Source organism: Mesoplodon bidens (genome assembly GCF_964165515.1).
Source record: "Mesoplodon bidens genome assembly, chromosome: 12".
In the NCBI taxonomy this organism is placed as follows: domain Eukaryota; kingdom Metazoa; phylum Chordata; class Mammalia; order Artiodactyla; family Ziphiidae; genus Mesoplodon; species Mesoplodon bidens.
Genome location: NC_138168.1, coordinates 20346264 through 20358868, shown reverse-complemented (window position 1 = coordinate 20358868; position 12605 = coordinate 20346264). Strand labels below are relative to the sequence as shown.

General features: G+C 34.1%; 1 protein-coding gene across 1 annotated transcript in view; it reads right to left on the bottom strand.

Moving 5' to 3' along the window:
- Positions 1-12605, bottom strand: part of LGSN (lengsin, lens protein with glutamine synthetase domain) — a gene marked incomplete at both ends in the record, with an annotated part of 29279 nt that overhangs the window by 13351 nt on the left and 3323 nt on the right. The window contains one exon of the mRNA XM_081250878.1: positions 1920-2049. Coding sequence (XP_081107004.1) covers positions 1920-2049 — 130 coding nt within the window. The remainder of the gene's footprint in view (positions 1-1919; positions 2050-12605) is intronic.

Here is a 12605-nt window from a genome sequence, read left to right as displayed (position 1 = left end):
GCCAATACCATGCTGTTTTGATTACTGTAGGTTTGTAGTATTGTCTGAAATCTGGGACAGTTATACCTCCAGCTTTGTTCTTTTTCCTCAGTATTGCTTTGGCAATTCTGGGTCTTTCGTGGTTCCATATAGATATTAGAGTTATTTGTTCTAGTTTTGTGAAAAACGTCATAGGTAATTCGATAGAGATCACATTAAATCTGCAGATTGCTTTGGGTAGTGTGGCCATTTTATCAAAATGAAATAGACATTTCTCCAAAGAAGACATACAGATGGCCAACAGGCACATGAAAGGATGTTCAATATCACTAATTATTAGAGTAGTGCAAATCAAAACCACAGTGAAGTATCACCTCACACCAGTCAGAATGGCTATCACCATAAAGTCTACAAATAAATGCTAGATTTAAATAGGGAACCCTCCTACACCATTAGTGGAAATGTAAATGGGTGTAGCCACTATGAAAAGCAGTGTGGAGGTTCCTTAAAAAACTAAAAATAGAGCTACCATATGTTCCAGTAATCCCACTCCTGGGCATATATCCAGAAGAGATGAAAACTCTAATTCAAAAAGATACGTGTACCCCAATGTTCATAGCAGCACTATTTACAATAACCAAGATATGGGAACAACCCAAGTGTCCATAAACTGATGATTGGTTTAAGAAGGTGTGAGGTGTATATATATATATATATATATATATATATATATATATATATACATACATATACACAATGGAATATTACTCAGCCCCCAAAATGAAATATTGCTATTTGCAGCAACATGGATGGACCTAGAGATTATCATACTGGGTGAAGTAAGTCAGACAGAGAAAGAGAAATATATGATAATCACTTATATGTGGAATCTAAAAAAGACAAATCTATATACAAAACAGAAACGGACTTATGGTTTCTGTAGTAGATTTAACGGTTTTCATAGAAACAAACATATGGTCACCAAAGGGGAAAGGGAGAGTGGGGAGGGAAAAAATTAGGAGTATGAGATTGACAGATACACATCACTATATATAAAATACATAAACAACAAGGATTTACTGTATAACACAGGGAACAATATTCAATATCTTGTAATAACCTATAATGGAAATTAATCTGAAAAAATGTATATAACTGAATCACTTTGCTCTACACTTGAAACTAACACAATACTATAAATCAACTATACATCAATTTAAAAAAAGAAAGAAAAATGTTTAAAAATATTGGCACTGTTTTCAACTGTCTTTCAATATGATGTAAAGAGGAATACTTGAGAAAATAATTTATTCCTAGGCAGTGACGTACCAAGTAAAGGGAAGTGGGAGTAGTTCACCCTGGTTTTCAGCCATATGGGGTTGCATTTTCTGAAGAGAATTTTAAAACAATAATAAAGTTTACAAAAGTCTAACTGCATTTTATTGTTGCCATGCACTGGCCATTTGTACTGCCCCTGCCTTGGAACATCACTCCTCCTAGAATTGAGACTGTTGTCCAAATCAACTCCTAGTTTCAGCACTGTTTCAAATCCACTGGAGTCTAGTTGGAATTCCAACATGTGTTATGAAAACTTGATCCACATCTTTATTGTGGCCTCTCTCAGTAATGATCTTTGTACTCATTCTCAGAGCAGAAATATGCTTCTCTTCTTACTCATATGTTCCTTCTGTTCTGTACTCTCTTTTGTTCACACTACTATTTTCCTAGTTCTACTCCCTTTAAATTCTAAATATTTTTATTATTTTTATATATTTATACTGCAAGCCTATATTTTCCATTTTTTATGTTGCCTATGTAGGAATAAATTTTCTTTCTTTCTTTGCTTCTCCCATAGAAGAGAATAAAAATGTTTTATGAAGAAGAGACCAAATAGATTGTCTTTGACTACATATTATTCGGGGATCATAGTAGCAAGATACCTTTTGAGTTGGCTATATCCACTTCTCCTATTTCATTTGAAAACATATGTAGTTTAGTGACTTCCTTTCTTGTCTTTCTTAAGTTACTCATCCTGCTGGCTTTAGTCTCATTACCTTCATCTCTGATGTCCTGTAATAATTAATAAACAAAAAGTCAAATAACAGATCATGCATACAATGAAATTTGGAGGTCAAGAAAGAATGATGATATAAAAATGACTCTAGGAGATTTTAAAAACAAGGTAAATTTGTTTCCACATCCACTTGAATAATTCAAAATTAAGAGGCTCAACATTCTGCTGACAGGATGGATTTTCTGTATCTCCTTTTATATGTGGTACAAAAAATATCACCAAATAAATTAAAATCTTGCCCAACTAGTCAAGATTTTCTATATCTTTTACTCTGGGATATTTTGCATTATTTATTCTTAAGTAATTTTACCAAACCCATTTTAGCTTCAAAAATCCCTCTTTTATAATTTTTCTCTCTCTTTTTTTAGGATCTCTAATGTTTTTGACCAGAGATATAAGTATTATACCTAAGGAATTAGATTTTCCTCTTCTTACCCTCATCCTAATTGCATCAATATTTACTTCAAAAAAGCACATGCTTTCATAAAATTCTATTTTGTGACTGTATTTTATGTGTGTGAAACAATGTCATGTTCAAACTGTTTTATAGCTTGGGAAAACCTAAAGAAAAACATATTAAAACAAAATAACCTAACTTCAACACTCTAGTTATAATCTTTGACAGGATCCCTTGACAGAGCTGCCAAGGGCAATTCCCCTGTGGGGAGCTGGACAGTGAGGCAGGGGCTGGGGATGGAGGGCTCTGGTGTCTCTGCCCAATCAGTGGACAGAATCATCCCTGCAGTCCTGAGTCACAACTGAAATAAATAAGAATTCTTTAAAATAAAAAGCTGACATTGATTTTTTTCATTTATCCACTTTTATTTTTAATTCACTGAAATAATTTTTAAAAGAATCAATTATTTTCTACTCAAATGGCTTGATACTTTATACACATCATAATGTACTGACTACAGATTCTATTCTAAGTTTTGTGTAGGTGTCATTACTTCTACCAAGTCAACTTTTCTGATTTTTTTAATGAAGTGTAATTGACTTAAAATATTATATTAGTTTCAGGTGTACAATCTTAAATATTTTTATAGAGTATACTCCATACAAAGTTATTATAAAATATTGACTATATTCCTTGTGCTGCACATTACATCTTTGTAACTTATTTATTATCTGCCTAGTAGTTTGTATCTCTTAATCATCTACTCTTGTTTTGCCCATCCCTCCCCACACCTCTCACATTTGGTAGTTTGTTCTCTGTATCTGTAGGTCTGTTTTTGTTATATTTGTTCATTTTTTTAAATTCCACATATAAGTGAAAATATACAGTACTTGTCTTTCTCTGTCTGACTTATTTCACTAAGGATAATATGGCATATATATATATATATATATATATATATATATATATATATAATGGAATATTATTCAGACATAAAAAATGAAGTTTTGCCATTTGTAACAACTTGGATGAACCTGGATGGAATTATGCTGACACTGGTATTTTTAATTTTTTTTTTTTTACAAACTCCTCATTGTGGTTTGAGGTCAGAGGGTCAGGGTCAAAAACTATATTCTAAAATGTTTCGAGCTATTTTCTTTTTGAAGAGCTATTTCTGAAGTTTCCATCCCTGGAGACAAGTTATAAATACATGTCCAGAGTGGTTGCTGGGGAACAACTGTACCATTTGTCAATTAAATCAATTCAATCTCTGAAGACTAAAAGAAGAAACATGAATTTAACTGTTTTGTGTCTACGTGTAGTTATGATACATTGTTCTTATTGTTACCATGTTTTTTAAAAAGATATATTTCATAGGATAAAGTCTTCGTGTGATTTTTTTTCAAGGAACTAATATTTATTAAGCACTTAATGTATACTAAATACCAACATTATACTTTAAATTTTTTTAATTTTATTATGGTAGGAACACTTAACATGAGATCTAGCCTTTTAAATTTTGAAGCAATTTTTAAGTTGGCCATACTGTTTTTTTCTTTTTTTAACATCTTGTGTGATTTCAAATTTCACTTTTTAGAAAATTGTGGTCTTTCACTACAGATAATCTTATATTTGGATCATGTGATATTTATTGTTATACTCATTTATTTTTTTCTAATAGTTTATAATTTTATTCAAATATTTGTGTAATTTTTCCCTATGCACTTTGGATAGGATTCTGACAGTGACATACTAGCCTTATTGTATATATTCACAATTTCTAAGATTGCATTGCCAGAAATATACATTATATAGTTGTAATTTGGGTAAATGCTTTTGCATATTCATGTCTCTAGTTATTTTTAAGAAGTCTTCTTTAGAAAATGACGTATTAGGCCAGTTACACGAATTTCAAAGGAAACTGAGCAGACTAATATTTGTGTTAGTTTGATTCATTAGGGATCCTCTCATACACAGATTGATGGAATCAAATGAAACAAATTTTAAGATTTCTTCCAGCTTCAAAGTCTAACTGCAACCAAATAACAATGTGCTACAATTGAGCACTCTGTCAGGAACATTTTTCTTCAGCATAACCCTCAAGATGTTAGAATCTCCATCTTACAAATGAGAAAAGTGAGACCCTGAGTAACTTGCCCAAGGTCACAAAGGTGAATGGAAAGTAGAGAGTATTGATGCAAACAGGTCCTCTGGTTTCCAAAATGCCATTCTGCTTCCTAAATTTCAGAGACTCAAACACAGAGAATGTTTATTTTAGTAATTTTCACCTGCCTTTATATAAACCAGACCAAAAGGGGAAGTTTATTAAGAGAAAAACAAGGACAATTTATCGAGTTCCTAAAATGAGAATTTCACCAATAAAAACCCTAGAACTAAGTCATAGTATGTGCCTCTGACTCCAAAATAGATGCTCAATTTTTTTTCAAATGAAGAATACATTTAGTTCAGTCCTTTGATTTTCCTTTATATACTAAAATGATCATTTCTATAATAGCTCAAACAAATTTAGTGGATCTCTGATTTACCTCACCTCCAATAAGTATTTGTATTCTCTTTAATCTCTTAACTACATTTAGTTACAATGTGAATGATGTTTCAGTAAAAAAAAAAATCTACTAGTCAAGATTCATGTGATTTGAGTCCTAATTCTGACTTTTCCACTAAGTAGCAAGTCCTCGGGAGCCTTGGTATTTTCATCTGTAAACACTGCTATAAGTACAATTCCCAAAAGTATATTAACATTTTACAAGTATTTTTATAACCAAAAAATATGTTATATATTATTTAATACTCACAACTTTTAGGGAACATTTATTATCACCTAAGTTTTGCCAAGGCATAAACAGGTTCACCAGGGTTAAATGATTTGTTCAAGGTCATATGACTGCCAAGGAAGAATGGGAATTATCTGGGGAGCTTCCCAAATTACCATAGCAGACAGCTGAACTACATGAAATTCCACTTCTATTTTATAAGATTATCTGTATGACTTCTAAAAATTTGTTCACTCAACTCCCTTATTTACATATTCTTCTACAATTTTATTGTGTTTTAACAACTCTTTCCTGAATAAGGGTTAAAACCATCTTAAGTCACTATCAGCTTAAACTTCATCAGTCCAAACAATGAGGACTATGGATAAGGCAAAATCAAAGACATAAAAATAAACAAAACATGGTCCCTTTCATAAAGAATCTTACAATCTAGTATAGGCAATAAAGTGTTGTTATTGAAGTTGAAGGCTCCCATGTTACAAAGAAAGAGATAGTTAGGCTACCCTAGTTCAGAGGCAGCAAACTCAATGCTGAGCTGGTAATAGAGATGCAGTGGGCTGTATGTTGAACACCAAAGCTGACATCCATCCAAGGAAGGAGCCAACGTGTGGATCTAGCCAATAGTTGCCATAACAAAATATGGCCCTAGTGATGACAGTTTTCCAAATTTCCAAGGAATGCCAGAAATCTGGATTTTCATATGAAATTTTATGATTTTTTTTAAATGTTGGCAATCAATTTAAAGTATAAAGTAGGAAGTAAAGAAGAAAAGAAAGATATTCAATTCCCATATAGCCAGATCTCAAAAAGACTGGAATGTTGTTCAAAATATTCAGCAGTGCTAGAGGCCCTGGGCACAATGATAACAGGAGAGACCACCTATTTTTCCCCAGCAGTGGTGGCTAGTGCAGATGGTCAAGATATTTAACCATTAGTACAGATAATAAAAATAACAAATACTTTTATTTTACCTACTATGTGTCAGCTCTCTTCTAAATGCTCTGTGTTTCGTCTCAGAACAACCACTTGAGATAGATACATTGTCATCTCCATTTTAGAGATGAGTAAAACTGAGTCAAAGAAAGACTAATTAGCCCACACATCTTGTAAGTGGTAGAGCTAGGACTCGAACCCAGGTAATTGGCTCCAGAGCACAAGTGCTTAATGCATTGTTAATGAATACAGTCAGTCAGAATGCCCCAGAATCATTGCTGGGGTGCTGGGAAGCCAGAGCAGGATTCTAGAGGGTCCCTGCAGGACCAGGTGTTAACTCTTTAGTAGATGGATTATGGAGAGGTCTAAGGGCCCCAGGGAAACAGTAGGAGAGCTAGAGAAGTTCAGAGGGTTGGGGTACCTTTAAGGGACTCTTGTCAGCAGCTGTTTACCAACCAGTTTAGAAAAGTTTATCAAGTAGTTGACATTACAGGGACAGCTGACAAATTTCCTGGTTACACCATTAAGTCGGACAAGCCGTGCCTGATGCGTAGTAAGTACTAAATAGATGTTAGTCATGATTATCTTAACCCAGGCACTGTGCATTACTGAGGATCTTTGCTTCAAAGATACCTCTTTCTAGGCTACCTCATGGGCCCTGAACTCATGAGAGATGACTCCTATTCAGTCAGGCTCTAATCCCTCCCTTTTCTAAGCATCTCTAGACTCTGAACATAGTAAGCTAGTGGAAACTCTCAGAGAGGTGAGGGTATGTCAAGTAGTCTGAGGGTTCTCAGTGGGAAGCCAACATACTCATGCTTGTAATCTACAGCACTGCTATTAAACAGGCAGACTGTTTTATAAATAGGGTCTTCAGAGAGTCTTCAGGGAAACTAGGCCAAGCTTAAACAGCAGAGGGGACACTTGAACTAAAGATAGAAAGAAGTCAATAAACGAAGCTGGAAAAACCATGAGCATAAACACAGATATGTGTGAACATTCAAATCTAATTTATGCTTAATTTGGACAGTCTCAAAATTCTACTACAACAGGTTGACTCTGATTTCTTTTGACATTTCCACCAGAGAAGCTTTTCACACTTCAGATACTTTTCTACTATCATTCTATCAGATGACTTCAGTTCATACACAGGAATGGCCTTTAAAGAATATTTCATATTACAAGATATTTTCATAATTCATGTTTTTCTCATCACAGCATTTCCTTTGAACATTGTTTATATGGCTTAATGTGTTTGTCATTTTGCATTTCCACTCAGTGGCTGATCAAGTTAACTAAAAGATTTAACCTAAAGGGGTACTGCCAAGCATTAAATTTAGGCATAATTTTACCTAATAAGTTTCTTTCCAATAAAGTAACCAGTGTTATTTAGATTCTAGATATCACTGATTCTGTTCATTTACTTTTAATTTTCTCTGTTACCTTTTCAATGTCAATACTTTAAAAATCCTTGTTTTAACCCCTGTATACTGGCTATAGTCTGTGGTATAGTTATTAACGCATTTACCATACACTCTGATTTTGTTGATGAGGGGAGATGCATGAAACAGCCAGCAAGAAAAATAAATAAATAAATCCCACATCCCTACATCAAGTTGTTTTGGTTTTTTTTGTTTCTTATTTTATTTTTGTTTTTGTTTTTGTATTTGCTTGCTTGATTTTTCATGTACATACCCTCATTAATAAAATCAGAGTTTGGGGTTGACATGTACACACTGTTATATTTAAAATGTATAATCAACAAGGACCTACTGTACAGCACAGGGGAAAAAAAGTCAGAACAAGTTTTAACCTGTGTTAGAAATAATGTTAAAAAGGATCAGTGATTATCAAATTTAAAAGAATATATCAAAGAGAAAAAAATTTCAGTTTCCTTAAAATGTATTCTTCAAAGAAAAGGGGAAGAAATGTGTTCAAAATATTTGTAGAAAAGACATTTCAAAGAACACATTAAACTTACATCAGCTTATCTAAAAATATCCATACCTATTAAACCCTTTTCCTACTTCCAGCAACTTGGTCTAAGAAAATAATTCAAAATATGTAAAGTTATATGCATGTCCAGTGCCATCTTTGTTATAATAGTGAAAACTTGAAAGCAGCATAAAGTAGGAAGAGTTAAATACAGTGTGGTAATTCTGTTCAATAATTCCCCATTTAAAAGTATGTGCTTCTATTTCCCACATTTTTCTTAGATTACCACAGTCATTACCAACTTTCTCTTTACCTTCAGTGTTACCGTTCTCCTATCCATCCTCCAGACTTCTGCCCATATCACTTCTCTAAATCACAATTTTGGTCTTGTTATTTCTCTGCATAGGATACTTCCACAGTTTACCTTCTCCTTCAGGAAAAAATCAAATTAGTATTCTCTGAGGCCCTGCATAACCCAGCCTTACCAATCTCTCCAAACCCTAAGGCAATGATTAGTTTAGCCCAAGTATCATGATTCCTTAAATGCCAAGTATATACTTAGGTGCCCCTTCTAGGATTAAGAACTTCTGCAGCCATAAACCAAGGAACTACTTAGACCTCCCAATATCCACTTGGGCAATCTAGGGTAGAGATTACAGTGATCTGAACTAGGATAATGGCTGTGGAAATGAGGCAAAAAATGAGCATACTACAGATATATTTGGGAGGTAGGTTTGGAAGGTTGGTGATTGACTGGATATAGGAAATAAAGTAGACAGAAGGATTTAAGATAGCAGTAAGGTTTCTGACCAGGAAACCCAAATGAGGAGGAGACCTGAGAGGAGAGTTTCTGGGTTCTATTTTGGGTATAAAGAATCTAAGATAAGTGTGTCATCTGGAGGTATGCAGCAAATATTAGCCATATGGGTCAGAACCAAAAGATGAAACAAAAGGAAAAAGGCAAAGGCCTGACAGTGGTTGGAATTATTAAGGAAAAAAAGAGCAGAGACTGAAAAAAATAAGGACTAAGATAAAAATGAGAACAACAATATTTAATGATTAAACATAGAAATTGAATCCCTGACAGTAGTCAGAGAACAAAGGATGAGAATGTGAAAGAAAAAACTGGGACAGGATGACTTCATTGACATAAAAAGATAAAAGCTGTATTTAAAAGAAGGGAGCACCAACAGGCCATGTTACTGAAATGATAAATAAAGTTAGTATTAAAACTTGCCCATTGTTTTTTGCAACCAGGTCACTGGAGGCCTTGGTAAGAGCAGTTTCAGTGGAAGAATGTGAGCAGCAGCCAGGCTGCAGTAAACTGAGGAGGACTGAGAAGTGTTCAGTCCTGGGTCCACACACAATAAGTGCACCAGAGATGTCCACCACCATCGAGTGGGGACAGGCAGGACATACAACTCAAAAATACAAGAGAAGAAGACAGAGAGGATGGCCACTGGAAGAGTGCATAGGGGTCCAAGAAAAGTTTAAGTTGCTTTTCAGAAGAAAAGACTTACATGAATTGTATTTAAATATTAATGAAAGGAGTCTATAAAGAAGGGGATATTGAAGAAAGGAGAAAAAGGCTAAAGTGAGATCCCTGAAAGGGCAAAAAGTATGGAAACTAGAGTTGAAATGAAGGAATAACTTTAATATATCTCCTTCCATAAGAGGAAGTAAAGAAGAAAGAAGATAGAAGTTTAGAGGAGGGGAGAAGAGGAAAAATCTGGAGGAAGAGGAGAATTAGGAGTAGGAGAGAAAGAAGGGAATCCTCAAAGTTTAATGAGTGCTTTTCAGATGACATAACTATACCTCAGTAAGATTAATTGCACCTAATGAGTGGCAGAATCTGAATTTAAAACTAATTTTAAACTTTGATCTTTCTTATCCATTCTGGGTGTGCTCAGACAGTAAGTATATGGAAAACTAAAGGTTTAAGAAGAATGGAAGTGGTTTGACATAGACATAGCAGAGAACGAGAAAAAGCCAACTCAGGAAACAAAAATGTCTAGTGTCTAAAAGAACTGAAGACTTTAAAGTTTTAGTGGCACCAATATTCACAGGTAAATTATTTTTCTCCAGAAAACCTCTGTTGGGGTTGTGAAAAACACAAGGTTGAGGTTTTGTGATGATACAAACTCAGGAAGACAATGAGAAAAATAAGTTGAAGATATTGGCAAGTAAGAGGCTAAAATAATGAGACATGAAATCCAAGACAGATGGCATAGGAAGTGAAATCAGGAAAGACTGACAAAGAGAACCTAGTCAAGGGATTGGAGAGTCCTAGAAGGGGCCATTTTAGATATACCCTTGAGCTTAATACATTGACTAGAATAAAATGGAAATTGATTAAGTATTTTCTAATAAATGAATGAATGAATGGCAACCAAGGTCTACCATGTTGAAACACAAGGCCAGAAGGGACATTTGATTCATATCTCTCCTTCATAAATAATACCAAATGAGATTTCTTTGAATGTCCAACAGGACCTGATAGTAATCCAATAGGTTGACATAATCAAAACAGCTTTCCTAGATAAAATATTATGTGGAATCCTTCAAAGTTTTCTCGAGAAGGGCTTAGAGAAAGAGAAGATTCTGCTGGTGACAAGCTGCTCCACAACTCTGTCCCCTCTCCTCACTAATTTCACCTTTCCTTCAGGGTTTTTTTCACCATATTTATCCCCCAAACGGCACCTTATCTCCAGGGTTATGATTACACCCTTTAAAATATAGAATCTTATTTCCAATGCTTCCTTATAGCATAGCTGAAACATGCTAATATTTCAAAAGAATGTTCTAAACATTAAAGAAGTATATGAAAGAAAATAAAGAAAACTCAGAAACATTAAAGAGAACCAAAATATTCACTTTCTGTAGTCCTGGCAGTTAACTATGTTTGTATACTCTGATCTGTTCCATGTCTTATTTAAAACATTGGTCAATTTATTATCCTTTTAAGTTGTCTGGCTCCCCAGATAAATAAACATCATTTGGAGTTTATTTTAAAACCTCAGGGATTTTCCTGGCTGTCCAGTGGTTAAGAATCTGAGCTTCCACTGCAGGGGACACAGGTTCGACCCCTGGTAGGGGAACTAAGATCCCACATGGCAATAAATAATTAAATAGAAAAAGAAAAACTTCAACACCTTTTTATGGCCTAGTGAGTAATTCATTCCTTCCACCAAGCTGTTTCTGCAAAGTCACTTTAGTCTTACACTAAATTAGAGAGTCCCTGAGATCATTATGCACAAGGACCCAACTTATAGAAAATAAGATATTCTTACAAAGACACTATCCACATATCTACTTATTCTAAAAACTAGACCTTCATCTTTACATTTTAAAGAATTTTCATCCTTAAACTGTGTTGCATTTTAGGAGCCTTCATCTGAATACATGAAAAGCAATAAGAAATTTCAGTCTTTTTTTAAAACTTCACATTCCAACCTAAGAGTGCCATCTCCATCCTTTGAAGTGAAATTATGCATCGATGAAAACTACAAATAAATTTTTTGGAAGTTACAGAGAATCCAAATTTTACTTAATATAATGGGCTAAAATGGGATGGACTATTTGGAAAAGTGTCAAGTTTCTTGTCCTCAAGCTCATTTGTGGAGAGGTTATAGAGTCAAATGTCAGAGATGACCCAGATCATTTCCAGTTCTACCACCATAGATACTCACCACCTTTGCAATAAAATAATCTAAATACTAGTTGGCAGATTAGGTGGAACATAATATATATCCACATCCGCCCAAGAATTATAGAGAAACTGTCATTATAAAAAGCCTCTGTGTGAAGCAATTGTCACAGTGTAAATGATATGGCTGCTTCTCAAGTGAAGAGTTGGGATCTTGCTTCCATTCCCAGCAAGATGGCAAATAAGCAACATCAGCACCAAGCCCAGAGCAAATCGCAACCTTGGGGGCAAAGCAAAATCTGCAACAGTACATTCTATACAAGAAAAAAAAAGCCTAATCAATAGTTTCAGAGAAGGGAAAAAATGCTCTTATAAAGGTCTAACAACATGTTATTTTCATAACATGAAAACTAAATAACAAAGGAAGCTGAAATAATAAAGGAAGCAAAACGTTCGGTCAATTCTCTGGGCTTGATGCTGGTATACCAGTCTTACTTTGCTTTTTCATAGTGAACCAAAAAAGAAATCTCCATGTTTTCCAGAGAAATTAAGATTTTCACCTAAAAATATATTTATCTGTGTAGATAGGATCAAAGTAATTTTTGAAGGCTTTGTGGATGGGCAGAAAAGCAACAAATATACTTCAATAGGAAGAAAAGACTTGTAGAAAAATTTTAATGTACATTTAGCATATAATATAATACATATAATATTTATGATAATGGATTCTTGTAATACAGTTGAAATAAGATCCAAGAACATTATAGAACTGTTGGTGAAAATATCAACTGATAGGCTGCAGTAGATAAAAATACTGGGTCTCATCAAAAATATTTTAAACATGAC